Genomic DNA, 26336 nt, shown 5'->3' with positions numbered 1-26336 from the left:
CCTGGAGCACTGCTGTCTTTAAGGCTAGTAGCAATAGGCTCTTGACCTCCACTTGGTTCAACAGCTATCACTGAGAAGAAATAGGACTCTAGTGCGGTGCAGCGGCTTGGAGATGCTGCATTTAGATGGTCCCTTTGCAGCGGGGATGTTTATAGAGCAGGGGGCAATACGTGGAAACGTCGCCCCTTGTTTAATACAGACCGTAAAAAGAGAGCAGTTTCCTGCCTGCATTTTCACGAGCAGGCATTTCTGACTCGAGTGAATTAATGAGTTTCATCTTGTTATCCTGCACATTTGATATCACATTGTCCTAGGGCATTTAAAGGAATTAGGTTGGGTGGCTGGGTTTTTTTTTTCCTCCACAAGAAAGAGACGTGTCGCCTCTTTCTTTATCTTTGATTTCACCAAAGGTTTCCATTTGTTCAGCCTATTAAAATCCAGCAAAGGGAGGCGTTTGAAAACTCTGTTGTGCCTTGCAGAGCTCGGTCGCAACGGATTTCACAGGCCACACTACCCCTATAAAAGAGGAACAGGGTTTAGTCTCGCAAGACCTTGCTGAAATCCATCAGCTTAATTAGGGACTATTTTGCAAGGGTGGAAAATAATTATTGTGCATACAAAGTGGAAATGACCAAAAATTGCCTCATTAACGTCGATTCATTGTAGCCGGCACATAATGAGTAGCGACCGGAGCCCCTTGATGAACGGCACTCCCTCCACGCCAACACGCTCCGCATCCATAATGGCTGAACACGGCTCATTTTATGGGAGCAACAGCGCGGAGAGGAGGCAGGGCCACAGGCAGGCAACCCGCACACGGCCCAACATGGTGGTGCCACCCGGCTCCTCTGTAGGAGCTCAGAGGTTGGGGCTTGGGGCATCCCTGAGGGGATGGCTCTTCCTACCCACAGCCCCCTACCCCAGCCTGGGGTCTGCCCTGGGGATGGGGCAAGAGCAGCGAATTAAGGGAAGGGAAAAATTGGGGATTAAAATTGGGAATTGTCTCCAGTGAGGTCTTTTTTTTATTACCACTGGCCTCAGATACAAATTTTCCCTGGGCCAGGAGTCTCCGATTGCTCTATGAGTCTTGGCCCGTGGCTCAGGTATGGCACACAGTCCGCGGCACCTTTCAGCATCAGGCATAGGCCACACAGGGGAGGACACAACACCACCCCACACGTGCTTCTCCCAGATGGACAAATCAACGTGCCCTGGGTATACAGCTGCAACGACAGCAAGAACCAACACCCCCGAGCCTGAATCATGATGGAGGACAGGGTTTGCCATCATCAACTGACTTTAACACAGATGTCAGGACAGCCCAGAAGAGGACGTGTCCTCTGACAGTGGTTTTCAACCTGGACTGGACAAATTCCCCCACGGAGCTACAGACTCTTGTACAACACCTGAGATGGCTAAGCCCGTTGTTTCTACTTTCCACCGGCTCTTTGGGGAGGTCTCATGGACTCACAAGCATCTGCAGACCAGAGGATTAAACCACTCTCTTGGTACACCACAGGGGAGTGTGACCTTCAGAGAAAACCAAAGCACTGCCCAATATGTCTGGGGTTAATAATCGTGTTAAATTGATCTTTATTTACATTCCTAAATGCTTGGGGAAAAATCCTTTTGCTGATTAGGCACGTGAGGCTCGGTGAAGTTTCAGTGGGGCTGTATCTCAACCCTTTACAATTAGCATAGGCAACCCAAGTCAGCAAGGAGTTGTCTCATTTTATTTTAGAGGCACAATACATCATCTGACTTATCCTAAGGCAGGTACCTCAAATGAGGTTGGGGAATTGCTTTAGCAGTGGCCATTTCTCTTCTGTGACTAAAAATGGGAGCTGAGGGTGACTCAGTCAATTGGAGACGTTTGCATTTAGAAGTGTGAAGGAAAATGAAGTTCATCCCACCCTGTGATGGACGCAGCTTGTGTATAATAAACAGAAGGATGCTGGGCAGGATCAGGAAAAGGAGACCAACCACATGAAACACAGTGCTCCAACTGCAGAGCTGCTGCTTACCCCGTCTGTCCAAGGGCTCAGAAACGCTCAAGATAGCACTCAGACCTCTCCTCCCTGCTTGCTAAACCACAGCTGACTCCTGATGCTGAGGCTTCAAAATGTGATCAAATGCCTATGCTTGGGTCTGCTGGCATTCTCTGGCTGGATTTTGCCCTGCTGATTAACCCTTAGTGTTGTAATGACTACTGCAAACAGAAATAATAATAAAGACTCTTGTATTGTATGTATACATCATGGAAGAAGATGGAGATTGTATCAAGAAAGCGGAGGGTGAAGCAGGGAAGAAGAAAGGAACGATGCAGCCTGCAGACCATGCTCACGGTGACCCCGTGAGCCAACTGATTGCATCTGGAGCCCTTTACAATTCAAATCATTGCAGCTGCAATTCAGTCTTAATAACAACCAGGGCATCTTTATGACCCTTAATGGGTGGTTGCCCCTTTATTCTATGAAATAATGTCACCTTCTGCTGCAGCACAGCAAGGAAAATGTCTCTACTGCAAGCGGTTTACTGGGTACCAGTTTTCGTCCCTTCTTTCTCCTGGAATTAATTCATCAAAAGAGACATCCTGGATAAAGACCAGCACAAGCCTCGAGAACAGCTGAAATAAGGAGTGAGCTGCACTCTCCTCTCAGGACCAAATTTCATCAGTAATCAGAAAAACCAGAACTGGAGGGCCATTTTTCCCAGGGACTGAGTGTGATCTGAAAACCTGGATCCTTCAGAATCCCAAAGGTCAGTAAATGCCAGCCCAGTCTGACAAAGAAATTTTTAGCAGTAAAATAAAAACTTCCTGTCCATCCCTGAGCAAAATGTTTCCTTACCCAAGAAGAAGACCATTAATTTTCAGGCTAGTGATACTTTTTTTAGTTTGGGCTGTAAGCAATGGCAAGGAAGAATAAAAATAAGTAGAGCTTGCTGGCTGCACTTCTAAGTGAGCAGTTTCTGATCAGCTCTCTGTCTGATGACCTCCTCAGATGGATATGCCCTTCTGGAAAAAGCTCCTCTTTCTCTTATCCGAAGGAAGGAATCAAAACGGGAACTCCACTTTAAATCAAGTTCTTTCTAAATTTCTTCCTCTGGAGAGAAGGAAACCAATGTCCCTGTGTAGACAGGGATTTATACACACACAGGCATCCAGAGCAGCAAACAATAACCCAACCATCTCTAGTTTTCAGGCTCCACATATCATAGTCACATGTTCAAAAATATCCATAAAAAAGAACAATTTTACATCGGGGTGCTTAGAAAAGAGCTCTCTTTCCGCCCTGCTGGGAACTGGGTGGTGCTGGCAGGCCAGCAAGGCCCTTTTCATCTCATACATCTACGTTTCCATCTCTTTGCACATGTAATTTTGCACCTCATTGCTCCTAATTGAGTGGTTTTGAAAACCCGTCCCGTAGAGCTATCCATTACTCTGCCACGGCCACAGTGTCAAGGAAAATAAGTTCTCAGACACTTCTGTCTATAAATAATTCTGCTGTCGTGAGGTTATCCACAGGGAGTGTTGACAGCTACCTCATTACTGGCATATTTCTCCGTTTTCTATCAAATTGCTTGTTTCTTCCCCCAGCCTCTTCCCAAAAGCAAAGGTGCAGGAGGATTGCAGGGCTTCCTACGCAGTATTTCCAGCATCTTCTTCCTCCCATGATGGATGCCACAGCCGCCGCGGGAGCTGCCATCTCCAGGATGGGACTCAGGAACGAGACTCATGTTAGCCTGAAATCTTTCACAGCAATTTTCTGGAGTGAAAGGATGTTAGCTTTAGTCACAGAGCCAAACTCCAGCTCTGGTAATTATATCCTGCTAACCCAAATTCCCCCTTACAGTTTCAGCAGGCTGCATGAGTCTTCTTGCTAAGCAGTTGCACAGCGTTAAACCCCTGCTGTGGTTTATCTCAGAGACAGCCGCATTTTGGGGGGGGGGAAAGTGATTCCTGTAGATTTGGCCATGAAAAGCAGTTGCGAGTTTTGGAGCAAACATCATAGCATTGGCTTTTCTTGGGTGAGCAACAGCAGCTTGGTTTCCAGTGAGGAAGAGCTGTTACTGAAATGGGAGCTTGGGGGATTCCCCGCAAAATAATAAATTTATCCGTAGCAGCAATTGAACAGAAGGACTCGCAAGTTGCAAGAGCACAAAACTTACCGTCTGACCTCCCAGCTCAAACACCCAAGCAACCACGCCCCAGGTACTGCAGGCAAACCTTCACCTCTTGCTATCGCTTCCCCACAAATCATCGCCATAAAGCAAACAGTAGCGCAGCGCCAATTCGAAGTTTCTACACTGCTTTTGTGCAAAGGCACCAAGTACTTGCACCCTCTGGTCCCTTCCACCGTTATATTTAGTCCATAATTAAACAAGCAAGGGACATAAATAGCTGACAGCTTAAAAGCACTTTCTTACACTCTTCTTCTTGCTTTCTAAACACAGACCCTATTTCTCCCATAAACTACAGAGCACAGCTATAACTCACTCTCGCCAGCACTGCCTTTTTTTGCCTGAGTCCAGGGTATATTGTCATCAGCTGAACTGATTTTTTTGCTGTGAAATTCGTCTTTTTATCAGAAAATGGCTTTGTCCATCCCTGAGGATTGCTGTGAATGTCTCTGTGCTGGACCAGAGTCTCATCAAAGCACCATCATCAAGTCAGTGGCACCAGCTACACAAGGATATGCCGGGAAGATGCGGGCCACAGCTTTTTATGAGCGAGTTAGAGGAAAGAATTAGTTGAGCTTCTCCAGAATAGATCAACTCTGATGAAAGAAGTTAATATCATTTTTGTCTAGCTTGGAAATCCCCCCCGCCAGGGAAAAATGCTACGGGTACGAAAGGCCCTGGGGGATGGACGGAGCTAGAAGATGTTAGAACATGCATAACTGAAACTTTGTCTTGAGCATTTGACCCTACAGAAACTTCAAAGTGCAGCGCCCAGGGTGGGAAAGATCTGAGCAGAGCGGGTGCATGGGGTGCTTGTGCCAAGGTACCCCTGCCCTGGGATGTGGGGCAGAAGAACTAAATTTGGGGTCTTAGAGCACCATCTGCTGGCACCTTCCCCCAGAAGGAGCCGGGGTGGGCTCAGAGCCAGCAGTCACTGTGGCCAGGACTGCAGAGGAGGCATTGCTGAGAGCAGAGAAGGGCTGCTGGAGAAACCCCAAGGACTACCCTGAGCCTCCACGGGGGAATGGAGCAAGGGAAAACAGGCAAAACCCGCTCCTTTCACTGCAATCGGAACTAGCACTGAGGTGGGGTGGGTGTCATCTACATGGCAGAGAGGGCAAGGGATGGAGAAGGGGATGATGGCTCCTGCCATACGGCAGGGAGGACCAGAACAGGCTTGTTTGGGTGAGCCCACTATCCCTGCAAGGATGTGGGATTGTTTCAATACAGTGCCTTTGCTGCTCAATTGCTGGGCGTCACTGGGAGGACAGTAGACCGCTTCCACCCCATCCCCAGGACCAGCAGGCTGTTGGTAGGCAGATTTCCCAGGTCTGGGTAGGAATCCTTGCTGGAAGGGGAAGGAGTTGAACCGCTGGCTTTCTGAGGTGTTTCTGACCACTGGGGCAGTAGATAAACGGTGAAAAGAAAGCAACAACCTCCCTGCCTGCTCCACTGTGGGAGAGGACCCAGGCTTTATGTGCCATGCGAGGGAGACATCAGTGTGGCACGTCCATCCCAGAGACCGGAGGATTTTGCCCCGTGCATGGTGCTGCCCACTACCTAGCTTGGTGGCTCCCATTTTGTACTGCCTGCCTGCCTGCCCTCCCACTGCACAGGTACCTCAGTTTCCCCACCCTGCCAAAAGAACCTGGCATCTGAGCCCTCTTGTGTGTGTCCCTTAGCATCTGTGTTGGCTTTCCTCTTCCAAGACTTTCCTGCTCCAAGATTTAGAGATCTAAAACAGCCTACGTGCGCTGTTTTGGCCGTTACATGCCCATTCTCCAAAGGGCATTCTCAATCATTTCCTCAACCATCTTTTCTCTCCTTTGCTTCCCTCTCCGTGCATCTCTAACCTCTATCCTATTTTTAAGACCATGGTCCCGCAGGCCATGGTGTCTTTCATATATTGCGCACAACAGCTTGGCTCTCCAGCCCCAAAATAGCCTACTGTGTTGCAGATCACATAGGACAGGTCTATATGAGAGATTCTCGGCTCTTGGACCTCATCTTGTCCTCACCTGTTCCACCACACCTCCAAGACAGAGGTCTACGAACACCTTACAGTTGAGGTGTACGGTCAAAATTTGGTTCTCAGTAAAAGCGTAGGGCTGTGGAAATAGAAAGGATAATCTTGTTCGTGGGGACCAGTACTCTGTTTTCACAAGCCACCCATCCTGTAATATCCTTCATAAAGCCTTTTCTCGCACCTATAATTTAGATGGGGCCATCTGCATTCGTGCAGAAAATAGACAGCGTTCTGCTTGAAGGAGGTGAACTTTCTGCACGTAATAGCAGAGCAGAAGTGTCTGGGATGACAGTCAGAGAGGATATATAAGTGGCATATTGATTTTTACATGCTGCAAATAGCAAAAGGCAGTTGTCTTTTGATACACTTGGATTAACAAAGCACAGCATTTGGCACTGGAAGCGTTGCTGCCACAAAGCAGAAGGGACCGTAGTCTGCCTTAGACGCAAAGCGGGCTGAAGCAGTTAAACTACTGCAGTCCCACGTAAAGCTGGTTGTGAGGCATTCATCAAATATGAGTCACCAAATCATCATCTATTGAGCCTTTCACTGTTTTCATTTTTCTCGGTGCTACTGTGCATCCTACCCTGTGGGAAGGTGAGGAGGCAGGGCTGGAAGCGGGGTGAGTCCCAGCTCTTGGGGTTGTGTGAATACAGGGGATTCTCAGCCTGAATTTTTAAGTACATTTCTAACTGTCTTGGCTGTAAAAAAAAAAAAAAAAAAAAAAGTTGGAAAATGAGAACCTGCTGCACCTCTTATGGGGAAAAAAAAAAGGAAGAAAAGTCCTACAGAATTTACTGGTGTTTTAATCTCATAACTGGCAAGGGGAAGCATGGCTTGAGTTGAGAACCAGTGAGCTGCTTCAACCACCCCTGTTGAACTGAGATATGGTAGGAAGCAAAACCCCAGTTCACCCAGCTCTTCTGCAATGTGGGACATGGGTGCCAGCTGCTGTAAGATTAAGGTGGTGAGTGAGAAGACCTGTCCCAGGGCCTGGGGTTCATATGGTGGCCACCAACAGACCATCCTGAAAGCACATACGAGGCAGCAGAATAGGAAATATGGAGAAGAACATATGCCATCGGTCGGATGAGACTGGGCATCAGAGACAAAAGCTGTGGTCTTTTGGTTACTTGACTTGCCGTGTAGCGCAGGAGTGGATAACCCGATCTCCGTGGATGTCCTGTCCCCCTCACCTCTGTCTTTTCTGCCAAACCATACACTTCTGGCAGGAGGGACTACCTGCACATTGACCAGCTCAGTAAGACTCTGAGCTTAGATGCAAACGCTGGTCTTCACTGCAAACAAAAAATAGTTCTAAGAAATGTTATGCAATTTTAGATGAATAAGTTCAGGAATCCATACCAGCCTTTGGGATTCACAGAGTGATGTCCAATAATCAGTAAACACTCCAGCAATATCACATCATTAATACGACCACCTTCACAAGTGGTCCTGGCCCAACACAGGGCATTTGTTGCCAAAACACTCCTATTGCCAACTCTTTTGTATTTACTGCTAACCAATTTCAGACCTGACGCAGGAAAAAACACATTCCCAGTTAGCACAAAGGAAGTTTTGTTTGAAGCAAAGATGGCCTAAATAAACACCTCTGAATCAGTAGGGTAGAGATCAATTAATCCCTAGTGGATTTAAACCACAAACAAATCTGATTCAGTGTGCTTTATCGTCACTATCCTACGGGAGAGCTTTTAGGTAACTATCTTCTATCTACCTGCACATGGGATATTTCTAACAGTTGCAGTGTTTTGGCATTTTTGTAATATCTCTTTGTATCACTGCAGCAACCACAAGTCAGAATTCAGTCCCCAGGGGAAGGTACCATGTAAAATTACAGGCAGGGCCCATCCTGAAGACCTATACATTGTGTAGGTGAGGGATATGTAAAGATTCAAGGTTACGAATGTGCCCAAGGTCAAACAGAAGGTTTTGTGGCTGAGATGGTGACAGACTCGAGAGCTCCTGACTGCCAGTGTTCACTGCATCACCCCACGATCATCTGCAATCCAAATTTCCCTGTGTGTCTGTCCCTGCCCTAATTCACTCCAGTTGTCTGTTTAATTAAAAAACGGTACGTGGGACAATTGATTAACATAGGCAGCACTGTGAAATGGCTGCTCTCCACTGCAAATTTCAATTTCAAACCAAAAAGCAAAGGAAAAGTAATAGGTTTTCCTGTTTCAGTGAACAGTTGCTTTTTCATGCAAAGAAAACTCTCTTGGAGGAAAGGACTTTTGGTTCCCCCTGCCCTGACTGCATTGGTAAAAGATGTTCAGCAGGGTCGTTTTCACTCACTAGCCTTGCTATCAGTTGCAGTGCACTGGGACCCATTCTCTATCCATAGGGTAATGCACATGGAAGATGTAAGCCATCCTGAGAGCTCCTGCTTGATGCCAGCCCTAAACCAGGACGGGATGATGAACGGCAGGAGGAATGCAGGATGGAAACCACAGCCTCATGGAGAAATGAAGGCTCCAGAGATGTGGGAGACGTCCTGAGATGCAGAAGATGCCCTGAGATGCAGAAGATGCCAGGATTCAAAGCCTGATCTCTGAGCTGAACTCTCTCTACTCCATCTATGCATGCTGCATGGGCCTCCTGCAATATGGTGCTTTCTTCTGACAAGGCACTTGGAGTCCCAGCATGAAAGATAAGTCCCTTATAATAGGAACCCATTTTCCCAGGTAAGAATCATAGAAGCATAGAATCATTAAGGTTGGAAAAGACCTCCAAGATCATCGAGTCCAACCATCGACCCAACACTACCATGCCCACTAAACCATGTCCCTAAGCGCCTCATCTACACGTCTTTTAAATACCTCCAGGGATGGGGACTCCACCACTTCCCTGGGCAGCCTGGTCCAAGGTTTCACCACTCTTTCAGTACAGAAATTTTTCCTCACGTCCAATTTAAACCTCCCCTGGCACAACTTGAGGCTGTTTCCTCTCGTCCTATCGCTTGTGACTTGGGAGAAGAGACCGACCCCACCTCGCTACAACCTCCTTTCAGGTGGTTGTAGAGAGCGATGAGGTCTCCCCTCAGCCTCCTCTTCTCCAGGCTAAACAACCCCAGTTCCCTCAGCCGCTCCTCAGCAGACTTGTTCTCCAGACCCCTCACCAGCCTCGTTGCCCTTCTCTGGACACGCTCCAGCACCTCGACGTCCTTCCTGGAGTGAGGGGCCCAAAACTGAACACAGTATTCGAGGTGCGGCCTCACCAGGGCCGAGTACAGGGGCACGATCACTGCCCTGCTCCTGCTGGCCACACTATTTCTGATACAGGCCAGGATGCCGTTGGCCTTCTTGGCCGCCTGGGCACACTGCCGGCTCATGTTCAGCTGGCTGTCGACCAACACCCCCAGGTCCTTTTCCGACAGGCAGCTTTCCAGCCCCTCTTCCCCAAGCCTGTAGCGCTGCATGGGGTTGTTGTGGCCCAAGTGCAGGACCCGGCACTTGGTCTTGTTGAACCTCATACAGTTGGCCTGGGCCCATCGATCCAGCCTGTCCAGGTCCCTCTGCAGAGCCTTCCTACCCTCGAGCAGATCAACACTCCCGCCCAACTTGGTGTCGTCTGCAAACTTACTGAGGGTGCACTCAATCCCCTCATCCAGATCATCAATAAAGATATTAAACAAGACTGGCCCCAGTACTGAGCCCTGGGGAACACCACTCGTGACCGGCCGCCAACTGGATTTAACTCCATTCACCACAACTCTCTGGGCCCGGCCGTCCAGCCAGTTTTTGACCCAGCGCAGAGTCCACCTGTCTAAGCCGTGAGCTGCCAGCTTCTCTAGGAGAAGGCTGTGGGAGACGGTGTCAAAGGCCTTGCTGAAGTCCAGGTAGACCACATCCACAGCCTTTCCCTCATCCACTAGGCGGGTCACCTGGTCATAGAAGGAGATCAGGTTGGTCAAGCAGGACCTGCCTCTCATGAACCCGTGCTGGCGGGGCCTGATCCCCTGGTTGTCCCGCTCATGCCTTCTGAGCGCCCTCAAGATGAACCGCTCCATAATCTTCCCTGGCACCGAGGTCAGGCTGACAGGCCTGTAGTTCCCCGGATCCTCCTTCCAGCCCTTCTTGTAGATGGGCGTCACATTGGCAAGCCTCCAGTCGTCCGGGACCTCCCCCGTTAACCAGGACTGCTGATAAATGATGGAGAGCGGCTTGGCGAGCTCCTCCGCCAAGGAAGTGACAGGACAAGAGAAAAGGGCCTCAAGTTGCGCCAGGGGAGGTTTAGATTGGATATCAGGAAAAATTTCTTCACCAAAAGGGTTGTCAAGCATTGGAACAGGCTGCCCAGGGAAGTGGTGGAGGCACCATCCCTGGAGGTATTTAAAAGATGCGTAGACGTGGCACGTAGGGACATGGTTTAGTGGTGGACTTGGCAGTGTTAGGTTTACGGTTAGACTCGATGATCTTTTCCAACCAAAATGATTCTATGATTCTGTGATAAATCAGGGTCCACCAGGAGCCCTGGAGAAGGGCTGTAAGGTCTGAATCAGACGAGGGCCAGGGCAGCAGGTCTTACCAGCCAGCAATGGGAGTAAAGTAAATACACCCAATAAATGAACAGTGAGGGGCTGATAAGTTCAGTGAGAGATGCTTCAGACGGGTAGGAAATGATCTTCAAAGCCTGAGCTCCAGCCTAGACACAGTCGTATGCGTGTCCTTCCCTGGAATTGCATCCATTAGCACAGACAAGCTGGTTTGTTGATGTGGCAGCTCTCTGTAACATCACTGACTCAATGTTCTTGGAAAGGAATACTGTTTTCTGAATATCAGGTCTTTTTAGGTGCCTCAGATTAGATAACTAACTGAAAAGTCATGCTCACAAATTCAGCCTGATATTAGGAAACTGAATGCAAGCGTAGCTGTCGCTGTCGCTCACCAGCATAGCTATGCCTATGCAGCTCGGGGTGTCAGCTGCAGCCTACATTCACATCCAAATCCACTTGTATTTAAATACAAGACCATGCTCTGGTGTTGGCTTGAGGAAACCTTGAGGAAATCCTAGATTCTGAAATGGGACCTGACCCCACTTGTCAGCTGCCTGGCCAGCTGCTTCTGCATGCCCCTTCTACCCTTGCAGCAACACTACATGATCAATGGATCCTTCTAGGAAGGGTTTCCAGGATCACCTGTCTCAAGGACATCTCAGGTCTGCAGACAAAATCGTGTGAAGTCAGAACAGTGTGCACTTCTGGGCTGGATTCACATCATTTCAAGACATCTCAAGTCTTAAACCAATTCCGTCTAAGCTAGTCAGCCTGGGTTCTGCGTATAATTAATGTAAAAAAAGGAGACAGTTACAGAATGATTAATTGGACCCCTTTTTAGACTTCTACTTTAAGATTAAATTATAGTCTCCACTGACAATAATGGGCATCTGTGGTAACCAGCTTGGATGGAAACACCTACTCTGTAGATATTTGTATTTCATCCAAAAAATTCAACCTCTGAAGTGTTATAATCCAAATGTTGTGCAAGGGCAAAGAGGAAGCACACCATGTATGTAAGTAAAGCCAAGAACTTAGTGTTCGCATAATTGAAAACTTAACTCTCTAATTCAAGAATCATTATTAGTCTCAATCTAACTATTAGAGAAAAAGAAAGAATAATAATTCCATCTAGAGTAATTCTATACAGAAAAAGTTTCAATAATAGTAATAATACAATGAAAATTGCATTAGTTCAGTTTCTATCCCTTTTTCTGGTGTTACGTTCACTCTTCCGTTGCTCCATTGGGTCTTAAAATCAGGAACTTCGGACTGCTGGAGAGGGTAACACCATAAGTCATCGGCCTCTGGTGCGCTTCATTGGGAAGAATACGCTGTTTATGTTACTGGTTTATCCTTCCTCACTCTGAAATCCACTTTGGGTCATTTTTATATGCTTGTTAATATGCTTTTACACCTTTCTCTTTCTTCATGAGTCTACAGATCTTACATCCGAATTTACTATACCTACGTTATGTATCTTAGATACTATTTCTTTGTTTTCTTCGCTACCCCTAAAACTAGTTTTTTCCAGATCCAGGTCTGAATTTCTGTAACTACCCATGGGTGAGCTGTTTATAGCCATGGGGTCTCCAGTGCTGGCCCATGCCCCATCTTCTCTCATACCATGTCTGCACTCCTCAGCGCCGCATCCTGTATCTCCACTTCTCAAGGCCTCTGCTATCGTACCAGCCCTGTATTTCTCTATAATACATCGTTGTGTCAGAGCTGTGTCTTGTTCTTCATAGAATAACTGCTTGTTACTGCTACTCATGTAAACTACGGTTATACAAAAGTATAGCAAATTAGCCGTAGACACCTGGTCAATCAGAGAAATCGCTGTCACAGCTAAACCAAGTAAAACAAAGCTTAGGCAGGTGAAAAAAAGTTCAGACAGAAAACCTGGCAAGGCTCAGTCCTGAGGCCTTGCAAACTCAGTACAAAGCTGATGGTCTGTGGCTACCAACAGCAATACTGGATCACAGCGCACCTTTACAGAAGACAAGAAACCCAAGTGGCACTACGGTGCCCAGAGTCCAGGAGAGCACTGGGCTCTGGTCTGCTTCATCCTACAGCATCCCAATATCTGAGAACAGAAAACCAAGGTGGACCAAGGCCCTCTGATGAGCCAGTTCATTTTCCTGGACCACCAGTAAATGCTCCAGAGAGTATTTCACAAACGCCCAGTTAAAACACCCTCGAGGTAACTCCGAGCATTTTGGAAGACAGCCCATGTGAAAGTCTCTGTATAAAATAAAGTGAGGTCCCCTGTGGCAGCCCCTTGTTAGCAGCAGCATAGTGCAGCAATGGGAGGAAATTGCAGGGTGGTTTTCCTAATTTGAGACACCCACGTGGCACAGAACAGAAGCTTGTCCTAACTACGCTCCCGAGGACAATGATGGGGGCTTCAGGGAGCCACTTGTTTCAGCTCGCCCACCTGGCTGAACAGGTAGCTGCAGTGATTTCCTTGCCTCCAAAAGAAGCTGTTCTCCTGGAGTTCCCCCAAACACTTCCAAAAAGCATATTCTTGCCTTTGGGAGAGCTCAGGCTACAGCAGCTTGCAGGTTTTTCCTGGGAACCCCAGGAAAAGAGGTCCTGCTGTGCATGGAAGTGCTCCCTGGGCTGACCTAGACTCATGGGACATAAAGCTGTCCTACTTTCCTCCCTCACCAGCAGAAGCCAGTAGGAACTAGTACCCCTACTAAGCAGCAGAAAGACGAAGAGAAATCACAGCCGAGTCCAGAACAGCTCATTCAATGCAAGAGCCTCATGTCCCTCTCCCTTACAGTGGTTGCATGCCTAAGTTATTCTGCTAACACCTAAACCAGCTATTGCCAACACATCTTTGTGAGCAAAAGGAGTTTCATGCTCCAGCTGTGGATCTCCTTTGCAACAAGATTTAGGAATACTGAAGGTCTTTGTCTCTACATGCATTGTTCTTGTCCTATGTATAAATAGTCCCAAAGACTGTTGGGTTTAAGCCCGTTTTCAGGACCAGGCTGATGCCCATGTTCTTCACATACGTGTGCACAGCCTGGGACACAGCTGTGTCTAGCCAAGGAAGGCTAAAGCCCATGTCGGGTGTAGTCATGCAGGTCCCAGCTCTTGTTCACATTACCCAGAGGAGGACACGGCAACTGGCAAGGGAGCAGTTTCCTCCGCTCAGCTATTCCTAAACACGGCGTGGAAGTTTTGAACTTCTCCTGCAGGCAGGCTCAGAGCCAGCAGAGTGCCCACACTGCAAGACTTATGAGTCTGAGTCCTCTTTCCAGAGAGCAAGCGCAGCTCGGGAACTGCTTCAGCCTTGGGAGCCAGACCCGTTGAACACCACTGACCACCGCTGAACAAATGCAATCGTAAACCAGGTATCATGGAATAGGGGGGGTGGCCGGGGTGGAGTGTTGTTATGTACACCGGTACCTGTTTGGTTTGTGCAGCGGTGTCCCACCTTTGAAAAAGAAGTAGGACTATTCATTTAGTGACGTGCATTCATTTTGAGGGGGGTATTGCAAACAGCAAGATAATCTATTTTCCTATCTTACCAGAACCCCTAGAGAATTAGACATTAATCTGTCATCCCAGATTGCTGAAACAGGAGGTTTCCCGCATGCTGGCAGCAATCTCCTCCCTCCTACGACCAGTTTCTCTGGGATGATAAATAACTCCCATTAAGAAAATCCCCAGACTCTGCTTCCTCGACTCCTGCTCCGACACGTAGCTGAGCTATAAGCCCCAGCCACCTCCTCCTGCTCAGCCGAGGGCAAACCATACTTTCCACGAGCTAAGGCAAAAATAAAAATCAGCTTTTACACCACGGCTCCCCCTTTCCCCTGCCTCCCTGCACCCAAGGTTCCCCTCTGCGCTTTGGATTAGGAGGGAGGTACGTCAGGCTTGTGGAACCAAGCCCAAACTTTCCTGAGAAAACACAAGAGTCAAAGGCATGTTTTGAAAATAAATATCAAAGCTGCAAGCAAGGGCGATGGAAGATGGAACCGGCATTGTTAGAAGCTGGTAGGAGCAAAATGAGGGGCTCTGCATGGCAGTTTCACACAGGACTCAGCACTGACAGAGCCTCCTGCCAACAGTATCTGGGGAATATTGCTCAAAGACCAAAAGAAAGAGCATTGAGCCTCGAGCAGGGAAGAAATCAGAAGTGTCTGTCTCTGCCAATCCAATAACACGAGGAATAATACTAGAGTGGGAGAAATAAGTGTGGAGGGGGTGGTAAAAAAAAAAGAACGAGGAGAAACTGGGCAACAGAAAAGCATGTCAGAGTTATAAAAAGAGACAGAGAAGGGAATTTTATTCATGAGCTTTCCAAACGCATTTGCCATTATCGCAGGCATGAGAACATTATTCTGCTGCTGTCAGGGGGCATGTGACTGGGGCTCCAGCCATCAGAAAACCACTGCCAGCTGTCAGAGGGCCAAGCCATTAAGGGCGATGGGCCAACACCAATCACACTGTCAAGAAATACACTTGCTTGTCAAGAGATTAGCCGTCTGGCCTCCAAAGCCTTCAGAGAGCGTTGGCTTCAAAAATGGAGATGGACATGTGAATAGCGCAGTGTCTCTGGCAATGGAAGCAGTGGGTAGAAATGCTCCTTCTAAAAGAAAAATACAAGAAGAAAGGTGTTAAACTGTTTCTGGTTGGCTCTGGTACATCAGGAGCACTGAAGTGGATAGCATCTTTGCTCTGACGGCATTTAAAAAAAAAAATTAATTCATCCATAAACACTGCTTAGCCTTTGATCAAATGGGCTGATGCACAGGACCAACCTCTGAGCGCATCACAGCTTTCTTTGGGAAGACTGGCATGAGAGAGAAGCTGACCTGAGCTCGAGTCTGGCTGAATTTTATTCCCCTTTCCTTCGAGCATCAGCAGTCCCCTAACCTATATCAGTCGTACCTGATCGTGGATGGGGCACGTGGTTTGGACTGCAGAAGTGATGCAGACATTTCAGTCCTAGAGTAGTCCCCCAGCCTTGTTCAGCGATGGTCCTAGAGAAAGGCCAGCCCTGGGACCAGCAGTGGTTATTCCAAGGGCCCTTTTCTTATTTTACAGGTGACAAACCTAGACTTGGTTTTTGAAGTTGTCGTGGTTTAACCTCAGTCGGCAACTGAGCACCACGCAGCCGCTCGCTCACTCCCCCCCGGTGGGATGGGGGAGAGAATCGGAAGGGTAAAAGTGAGAAAACTCATGGGTTGAGATAAAGACAGTTTAATAGGTAAAGCAAAAGCTGCGCACACAAGCAAAGCAAAACAAGGAATTCATTCACTGCTTCCCATGGGCAGGCAGGTGTTCAGCCATCTCCAGGAAAGCAGGGCTCCATCATGCGTAACGGTGACTTGGGAAGACAAACGCCACCACTCCAAATGTCCCCCCCTTCCTTCTTCTTCCCCCAGCTTTATATGCTGAGCATGACGTCCCATGGTATGGAATGTCCCTTTGGCCAGTTGGGGTCAGCTGTCCTGGCTGTGCCCCCTCCCAGCTTCTTGTGCCCCTCCAGCCTTCTCAGTCAGTACAGCATGGGAAGCTGAAAAGTCCTTGGCTAGTGTAAACACTACCTAGCAACAACTAAAACATCGGTGTGTTATCGACATTGTTCTCACCCTAAATCCAAAACACAGCACTGTACCAGCTACTAGGAAGGAAATTAACTCTATCCCTGCTGAAACCAGGACAGAAGTATAGCCTACAAGGGAGAGTCACTGTATCCTTTTCCTGAGGCAGCCACACTCCAGTTTCTACCAGAAAGCTGCAAGGCCATTAATATGGATCACAGAAATCACGCAGCGTTCACAGGGGGTGCTCTAGGATTTGTGCTAAGCATATTGGGCCATATTCAAACCATATATTAGTGTTACCTAACTTGTAGGTCACACCTTCCATGGCATTTGAACTCAGAAAACCATCAAGTGATTCAGAATGTCCACAGCTGCCACGCTCAGCACTCGCTACAGAGAGAAATTGCCTGAGACAGTAATTCAGTATTAGAATCATAGAATCATAGAATCATTGAGGTTGGAAAAGACCTCTAAGATCACTGAGTCCAACTGTCGACCCAACACCACCACCCACTAAACCATGTCCCTAAGCGCCTCATCTACACGTCTTTTAAATACCTCCAGGGATGGGGACTCAGCCACTTTCCTGGGCTATTGTATTGTATCACATTGACTTACCATTGCAGCCGTAATGCCTTAACACAGACAGAATTCAGAATGTGATTCATACGTATGATGTAGCTTCATATGTTGTAATTAGGTAATTCACACTGTAATTAAATAATTATGTCAGATTTCCGGATGAAACTTTTCAGAAAAGTGTGTCATGACGGGCCCACTCTCCTCTACGGTTTTGGTATGACAGAGGTATGAAGTTTGGTGTGTCAAACACCTGGACACTACCATGCCCAGAAGCCAACCCTCATTCATGTGAATTCACGAAGCGTGAGGGCCTCACCAAGGTGTCTAAGGCAATGGCTTTCAGCAATACAAGCTGAAGTGACTCCCTTCTCGGGAGCTGATGCCACCAGGAAAATAGGGTCAGCGGTACAAAAGCTCCAGAAAACTTCTTTCTTTCTCTGTCTAGTAATGAGCTCTCCTATCGAGGCTGATCATCAAACGTTTACTGCGGGAATGACCATGGGTCACAAGTCACCCCAGAAGAAAGCTGCAAGTGGAAATGTATTACTGTATTTCCTTGTGTTTCCTTTTATCCCCCTTTTAGTTCATAGGTCTGAAATATCCAAGCTATACTAATAAAGTCAACTTGAACTGTCTGAGCAGTCTCCTTTATTAATGACTTGTTAAAGGAAAGAGTTTGGCTGAGATGTAAGTTGATTAGCTCACGAGTAATTAACTGATATCCAGAAAAGGAACAAAGGATTTTTGCCAAGTAAATAATGACTTGATCTCTTTCTTCTCCTCCTCCTTCCTGCAGTAAATGAGAGAACTATAACAATGGTTTCTTTACATGAGCAGAACGTGCTTCATTTCCAGGCTAGGTAGAAAAATTTGCATATGTTTGGGGTAAATATGCCATTTTCCCAGAGATCAAGGAAGAAAATAGCAGCTGCCTTCCCTACTGTAGGTGCAGTGCAACTGAAGATATTTCAAGTGTTCAATTTTTTAAAAATTCTTTTAACATTTGACAATTTAATGTATCTGTATCTGCTTACCACTGAGACTTTCTGCTTGCTCCTAGTGGTTTTCCCCTTTTGTTGCAGACGTTTCCAAGAGCAGCAACACGATTGCTTTCCCTATCAATGAGACCAAATGCCGAGCAGGGCACAATTGGATGGGCAAGGGTTTTATAGAGCCCGGGGTGGGAGATATCGCCTTCCAGGTTCAGACACTAATTGATTCATTATACCAGATACAGTGAACGAATGGTTTGTGGGTGCTTTTTTCCCTAAACTGAAGGTTATAAGAAAAGGGTGAGACACTGGCTATAGCTAGCTCCTCTAAATCCATTCCCACTGGGGTTTTGGGGTAAAAAAGCTTCAGCACTTATCCCTCACAGACTTCAGATTAGCCTGCCTTCCAGCCAATTTCTTGCTTCCTGACAATATTTTGACTTAAAAATTTGCCTTAAGTCACCCTTATATTGTTGGCACTTCCATTCCTGCAGTAGGTGGTCACTGATCAGTCTTTGCCCAGTCTCCATCTGATCATACACCCAAAATGGTATGAGTGGGAAGGACGGATACACACCAGGAGCTGGCACTTGAAATCAGTGGCGCCAGAAACTTTAGCAGCATGAATGTAGATGGGAGGAGGCCCCAGCTTGAGGAGCTTTAGCTGGACAGGTTAGCAAATTGATGCTGATACCCAAAAGCTTGCTATTTATGGCCACCTGTCTGCACAAGGTAGCTGCTATTACCAGGAGAGTCCTGCCTAATTCACCCAATGGCTTCGGACGCTGTCAAGTCACGCAAAATGTGGAGACTTCAAAATATTTCCTGCAGGGTTGAAAATACGTTTGCTGTACAACTGTCTTTCCCCTGTGCCACAGCAATATCATGATACTATGTACAGATTCTTATTTTAACTCCAAGCTGCCAGTGCCCTCCCTTCTCTTCCCCAAAAGGAGCCGGTTATAAGAGAACCAGCGACGCGTTCTCCTCCAAACCCTTTCTCAGCTCCATTCATGGGGAGGGAGCTAGGATAGGAACAAAAAGAGAGGAGCACTGCTCCTGTTCTCACCATGTGAAAAGGGCTACTGCCATTTTTTGAGTCCCAAATGGACTCAGTGCTGCCTGTTAAAGCGCTGGAGGGAGCCAATATTTTGTGGCTCTCGTCCTCCGGTATATCTCTCCTCCCAGATTTCCTATAGGGAGCTTATGTCCTAAGGACAGGTGACTCCAATGAGTGGTATAATATCCAGAAGTAAGGCTGCTTCCCATAAATGCCTCAATTCCAGCCAACCGAGGTCAAAGCAAGTCCAAGAGTCGATTAGGTATGTACCTTCCACGGATGCTGTGAGTACAGAAAACGTAACAGGAGCTTCATTGACCTCAAACCAGAGTAGAGTGCTTTTCAGAAGAGAGTAAGGAGTTGGGATTCATGACCTCACCCAACTTCATCCAGCCAAAAAAGCCAGACACCTAAGCTCAATTCAGTTGCTAAAACATAGACATTTAGTGCTCTTGGACACAAAGCCGCTGAGAGCCATATGGGATATGACACTGGATCTAGGGAAGATCCAGTGACCTCAGGGCATCCTGCCTGGCCTTCAGCTGCTGCTCTGAAAGCATCTCAAATGACACAAGATACCAGCATTTAAGGAAGTGAACTGAGCCTTTAAGGCAGGATCCAAATGGAGATTAACACACTGAAATATTATTACAGAGTTCATGCAAGTCTCTTCATATTGAGCTCTGTGTATGTAAATTAGCAGGCAGAAAAAGACAGCTTGGTATATTTTTCCTAAAGAGAAAGCTGTTTACAAGTGTAAACAATGAATTGCTACGGCATTTGCTTCTGCTTTTTTAAAGCATGAGAAGAATTCCAAAGCACAAAGGCAGACCGAATCCCAGATTCCTTTGAAAGTCAGTGAGACTGAGGCACATGCCATTTGTGCTTTTGGAAAGTCTCCCTCCCATGGCAGATTTTCATTTGATATTTCAGCTTAAACTGGTGCACGTTTACCATGGACATTTTGCAGCTGATAAGGGCTCTGATTTACATACAGGGGTGAATTAAGCTCAGATGACTGGAAAAGTCACTAAGCTGAGCTCTCCTTCCACACTTTTCCCAGCGTCAACTGCTTCTCCCTCGGGAATGGCTGAACAGCAGGTTTATCTCCTCCAGTACCAATTTCAGCCCTGCAAATCAGTGCAAACTGACATCAATTTTACTTCATGCTAATACAATGGGTTGAAAGCTGCGGGCGCCTGGAGACACCTACGTGTGCTGTCTGCTTTCAGGGTAGTAACCACTGTGTGCAGATAAACTTCAACTTAATCCACTGCTACAAGAAAGCAAACATCCTGATTTTGGTAAAATGAGACCTGCTGTGGACGGTATCACCTGCCTCAGCTTTTGATTTGAAAGGTTTTGGGATACATCTCGATAGACCAGATCAGATAGGCTTGTGCTAGGAAAAGGATGGAGAAGAAAAATGCCGCCCTGAAATCTGCTTTGAGGATTGGATGTAGGACTGAACTACACGAGGGAACGTCCTGTCCTCGGCAGGTCGCACCTCTTTTCCTAAATACCTGCGCTCAGCAGCCCGTTGCCATCAACCCTTTGTAACACTATTCAGGTTGTTGTCTTCGTATCTGAGCCCTTCAGTGCTGGATGCTCACAGCATCCACGGAGCTGAAATCCGTGATGCTGTCATTCGCTACCACAGTCATTTGCCAAAATGCATACAACAGCCTTGAAAATATGACTAAGAACGGTCATATTACACAGGCGAGTTTATGAATATTTACACGGCTCTAGGACTTGAGTCCCTTTGATGATGCTTTACAAACACATGACTCCATTTAACTTCAGCGCAGACATTTCTGCTTTATCTAACTATGAATAGGAAATCAGCTCTGCTAAAGTCTGCCGAGGTTTCTTGGATCAGATCCTTCTTCACGTTAGGAAACGACTTCTCTTTTTCACTCATTCAGGTGCCAATAAATTTCTGTGATATTACTTCAGGCATAATTATCATCATCCCAACAACAGTGCTCGTAAAGAGCCTTTAAACTTCAAGGCACTTTACAAAGAGTCTGATTCATCCCTTTATAATCCTGCTTTTAGCATTTTACTCATGCTATCTGCATATAAATCAATGGGATAAATTACATGTTACACAGGATCAGGCTTGCAGGATCTCGAGGTGTTAATGACCTTTTTCTGTAACCCGTACGGACTAGAAAATTCAGAAAGCTGCCAATAATGACATTTTCAGCTGCAGTATTTGGAAGCTGACATTGTCATGGGATGGGAGACTTTTGAGCCAAGAACCCTGACTCAGGATTCCGTGCCTAAGATGCTGTATACGCTACGACCCAATAAAATAAGATCCTAGAAGAGGCACAGGTTCATGATTAACGTAAAATTTGAACAGGCGATTTGTAGCACAAAATTCAGCTTTATTTATGTGGCTGCTACCTTTATTTTAACACTATTAGAACCAAGTAGTGAAAACATCTTCAGGATTTTGTGTCAATTTTATCTCCCCCTTCGCATGCATATGCTGACGAGAGGAAATATGTACAATCTTCTCCAACATATGTAGCCATAATGAGTTCCAATCAATCTGTTTGTTAGGTCTCATTTTATGCAGAAATTAAACAACCAGCAGCACAAGCCATGATAAAGTGGTTGCAAAGGGACAGAGAAAAACGCTCTTCTTCAGGTGTCATTCCCCGAATTTCACAGATCACAAAGAGAAACAGCTGAACACGTGCAATTTTTGAACAGCAGCCCTTTCCCGTTCCCCAAGCAAAAAACGATCGGATCCACACACTAAATTTACAGGACATATCCCTCTAGTGGTGTAAAATGACATGACTCAATTAGCCTGAGTGATCAGTTAAACCGTGGGGTTTCAGGGCAACATAGAACCGTGTGGAAAGAGGATCCTTTGCCACAGGCAACCTGAGGCCACAGGAAATTACTCCATTGGCATGTCAAGTACATTTTCAGTAATACTGAAAATAAGCATTTCAGGAACTCTCTGTTTGTTTCTCTTCTTGTTCTTTCAGAAACAAGACATTCCCTCCGTAGGTCGTACAGATCAGAGAAAGAAAATCCAACACCTGGACGTAGGTAGGTTTGACCGTCTGGTCAGATAGACCACGTTTAGATGCAAATTATATCCAGCGCAGTAATGTACACTGCAAAATGTACGTTTGCAAGATGCAAATTATCTATTATTGTAACAGTTGAAACGGTCAAACGGTCATCTTTTGTAGAAGATGAATTTACCTTTACAAATCAGTTCCAGGGACAAAAAGCGGGTACTGTAACAGTTTGTAGCTGCCTCTTCAATACCATCCTTCCGAGTGCAATGACTGAAAGGTTTGCCAGAGTTCAAAAGCAGAGAACCAAACCACAGGGTAAGTCAGAAGTAAATGCATATTGTGATGGAGACTACTACGGAAACGTGCCAAACAAATAAAAATTCCCCAAGGATTCAAATTAAGGGCTACCTATACTTTTTTGCTTGTCTTTTTATCTAGAAAAAGCAGAATGGATAACAACGCACATTCTTCTTGTTATCTACCCCATACAATCTTTCATTAATTTATGTTGCTCAGTTTTAAAGCCAGTTTCATGCCTGACTTCTTTTTCAATTGCGGTTGCAAATCTTCTCATGTCCAGCATGCGTGTGATGAGAAAACAAGCAAGCATCAATATTTTTAATTATTTATTTAAAGCCAGCTGTAGCTGACTATTACACAAATTGCTTGGGTTTTCATATTGTTCCCATTTAGTGCTCCTGGTGTGCTGTGCTGGTTTTGGCTGGGGTAGAGTTAATTTTCTTCACAGTAGCTGGTATGGGGCTGTGCTTTGGATTTGTGCTGGAAACAGTGTCGATAATTCAGGGATGTTTTAGCTATTGCTGAGCAGTGCTGACACAGAGTCAAGGCCTTCTCTGCTCCTCACCCCACCCCACCAGCGAGCAGGCTGGGGGGGCACAAGAAGTTGGGAGGGGACACGGCCGGGACAGCTGACCCCAACTGACCCAAGGGATATCCCACACCATATGGCGTCGTGCTCAGCATATAAAGCTGGGGGAAGGAGGAGGAAGGGGGGGACGTTCGGAGTGATGGTGTTTGTCTTCCCAAGTCACCATTACGCGTGGTGGAGCCCTGCTTTCCTGGAGATGGCTGAACACCTGCCTGCCGATGGGAAGCAGTGAATGAATTCCTTGTTTGGCTTTGCTTGCGTGCGCGGCTTTTGCTTTACTTATTAAACTGTCTTGATCTCAACCCACGAGTTTTCTCACTTTTACCCTTCCGATTCTCTCCCCCATCCCACCATGAGTGCATGGCTGGGTGCTCAGTTGCTGGCTGGGCTTAAACCACGACATGTGCAAATGGGGTATTTAATAGTTATTTCTTTAGTTTCTGCACTACTGCAATTTCAAACTTTGAATTATTTTTGTGTTAAGATCTTTTAATCTTAAAATGGTTAACCATGATAACAAAAGACAGATCAGAGCCCCACAAACTTCCTTACTATATAAACTGAACCTTCAAAAGTCCAAAAAGCTAAAGTGCATCAAGCAGGCTAGAATCCTCCTCATTGTTTACAACCAGTTTTGTGCTTCTGAATCAGTTTGGTACTCTTCCAGACCTCAATCTTGAAAGTCTCAATCTGGGGAGGATAATCTAGCTCTGAAAAAAATAAAAAGACAGGTCTGCATAAAAAAATCCAGTGATTTTGATGTTTTGACAATCTAAGTATTTTGTCATTGCCATCACTAAAATCAATTTTGCTTTGAAGGCTTTATATCACTATGAAAAACGTTAAATACATCTCTACCTGACGCTGAAAGCAATTATATACAAGCTGAACTGCAGAAGGCAGGTTATTCTTCATGACAGATGTATTCAGTATGACATCAGCATTTACACTAGGAAAGGTCTGTGTTTAGATTGGAGTTTTTTAGCTTACAGAAGAGGAGGTGAGGAGAAAAAAGATGTGGAAAAGTAAGTTTGTGGGGGTATATGCAGGTATAATAAATTCTGCTGACCAGCAGGGTAGCACTGTGTACAGTGCCCGAAGCTTCTCATCAAGTCTTTGGACCCTTTTCTGAAACATAAAAGACACACGATATTCTTAGGCCTCTACTTGTACGTTTTATTCTTTTCCATTGTTTCAAGTCTTTCCCTTTTTAGACTCTATTTGCCTTTGGATACCAACTCTGTTTGAAAAGCACTTTGCATATTCTGGGTGTAAGTATAGTACGCGTAATAGGCACTGAGGAAACTAAATAAGGCATCAGATGAGAGAAAACCCCCGTGTAGTAGGCAGTGCTATAAAAAGCCTCCTTCCTCCTCCCGGCCCACGAGTACGAGAAACGCTTTCCTCCTCATTTAAAAACATGAAGCCAGCGCGCTGCCTCGCTCACGTTACAAACCCTCCTGCGGTCTACAAGGAAAACCAGAGAGGGCAAACCACCTCAGTGCCACCAAACCCAGCCGGGGGAGCGTATTTTGCCCGAAACGCGGGTGAGGAGAGAGCCGCCGCAGCAAGGCCGTGACGGTGCCCGCCCTGCCTCCTCTCCACAGGGGCGTCGCGCGGGCCCTCTGAACCAAACGTGCCCCCAGCCGGTCTTTCCCCCCAGACTTTCCCTAAATCAGCCTTTTTCACCTCATCGTTCTTCTCCCCTCCAAGTTTCCCCCCTCAGACGAGCGCGGCGACGCCGCCCGGCCCGCTCCGGCCCGGCCTTCCCGCGCCCGCAGGCCGCAGCCCGTCGCCATGGCAACCCGCGCTCTCCCCCCCCCCCCCCTCCCGCCCCCAGCCGCAGCGGCTCCTCCCCCGGCCGGGCGGGCCCAGCGCCGGCCCCCGCCCGCCGCTGCCGCCGCGCTTCGGGCCCGGCACCGTTCTCCTTCCTCCCCTTTCGCCTTGCTCCGCTCTGGCCTGAAGCGGGTGCCGCGATGGCTCCGGCCGCCGACCGGGAGGGCTACTGGGGCCCGCCGACCTCCACCTTGGAGTGGTGCGAGGAGAACTACGCCGTCTCCTACTACATCGCCGAGTTCTGTGAGTGGCCGCCCCGGCCCCGGGGGCCGCGTCCCGCCGCCGCCTCAGTTACCGCCCCCTCCCCAGCCCTCCGTGCCCTCACCCCACTGACTAGGCCCCACGGCAGGGGAATCCTCCCTCCTCCATGGCCCCTCTTTCCTGAGGGGGATAAATGGCGGGTTAACGGGGCCCCTGCCCCTCAGCGAGCCCCAGTGGGTGGAAATGGGTGTTTTCTTGTCCCTTTCTTCCCCAAATCCGTGTCTTAAGGAGGGGGTGGTGTAGCCCCCTCTCTCCCCGTGCCCCAGCGTGTTGTTTGGGCCCCCCCCCTCCCAAGTCTGTCCCTTTGGCCTGTGTCCGAAGTGATGGTAGGGCAGGAGGAGGGTGTCCAGGGGCTTGGGAAGGCATCAGGGGGGTGGCTGAGGTGGGGTGGCCGGGTCTCGGGGGGCTTGGCACTGGAGCAGGGGTGGTTGTGTGGCACTACGTGGACGGCTGAAGTTTTCACTGAAATCCTGCTTGGGGTGCCTCGCTGTAAAGCCGTGCTGGTCTGCAGCTCTCCTCCCCTTGAGAGGAGATGGGAGCATCTGCCCAGCCATGGACGGTCAAACCGTGTGAAACTGTTCGGGGAGAGCAGGGATGGAGAAGGTATCTTTGTACAGAAGAGACATCTTCATCCAGGAGAGACACCTTCGCCCTACTGGTCTTTGGTGGGTCTTGACCATCATCAGGTTGCTCTGTTGCAGGTGGTGGTCTTCTAGGATAGCTTGGAGCAACGGCAAGAGAGCAGGCTGTTGTTTTGACATCAAAACTCCGTTATTCAGAGGCAGTTGGGAATTTACATATATTCAAGAACATTTTAGGGAAAGAAGAAGGTGCTTTGACTACAGGGTCATCCAGTAGTATGCCATCCAGTACCTGCTACCAGTGTAGTAGTAGGTAAAGGATCAAGCCCTCTGTCACTGATGTTTTGCTGAAAAATTAAATATTTTTGTGTCCTGGGCAGTGACTTTAAAGGGTGTAGTAGTTGTAGTTATGTGCTGCCACCTAACAGACACCCTGTCCTACAAAAAGCTTTCACATGGATAAGGTAGGCGGCTCCTTTTGAAGTGTTAAGACCCTAGGAAAATAGTACTAAAATCAACAGGCTCACCTACCCTGAAGTGCTTGGAGTGGGCAATCTGAGGAGGCCTTTTGCATAGCTGGGGTGCTTTAGCAGCGCTTTGGAAGAGCTTGGCATGCAGGAGATGGAAGGTTCTGGGCGTCCATGCCAGGCTGCGACTCCTGGTTACAAACACTGACGTGGATGAAGGACCAAAATGAATAGTTGTGAAAGAGGTTTCAGAGTGTGGGAATGGGAAGGAGTACAGGATCTGAATAACAGTAGCATAGGCAGCATAGAAACTCGGGGGAAAAGGGA

General features: G+C 47.4%; 1 protein-coding gene and 1 long non-coding RNA gene across 2 annotated transcripts in view; one reads left to right on the top strand and one right to left on the bottom strand.

The window, feature by feature from the left end:
• Positions 1 to 23335: 23335 nt before the first annotated feature.
• LOC143157210 (uncharacterized) lies at positions 23336 to 24620 on the bottom strand. Its single transcript, XR_012994747.1, has 3 exons — positions 24554 to 24620; positions 23934 to 23992; positions 23336 to 23574 (listed from the first exon to the last, which is right to left on the bottom strand). It is a non-coding gene; the product is annotated as an uncharacterized LOC143157210 (long non-coding RNA).
• A 145-nt stretch (positions 24621 to 24765) lies between these two features.
• ACER3 (alkaline ceramidase 3) overlaps positions 24766 to 26336 on the top strand; it is a 63665-nt gene continuing 62094 nt past the window's right edge. The window contains exon 1 of the mRNA XM_076328473.1: positions 24766 to 24943. Coding sequence (XP_076184588.1) covers positions 24841 to 24943 — 103 coding nt within the window. The 5' untranslated portion in view covers positions 24766 to 24840. The remainder of the gene's footprint in view (positions 24944 to 26336) is intronic.

The sequence above is a fragment of the Aptenodytes patagonicus genome, chromosome 1 (genome assembly GCF_965638725.1).
Source record: "Aptenodytes patagonicus chromosome 1, bAptPat1.pri.cur, whole genome shotgun sequence".
In the NCBI taxonomy this organism is placed as follows: Eukaryota; Metazoa; Chordata; class Aves; order Sphenisciformes; family Spheniscidae; genus Aptenodytes; species Aptenodytes patagonicus.
Note: the sequence above shows the minus strand (reverse complement) of the source record. Positions and strands in the feature narration are given on the sequence as shown.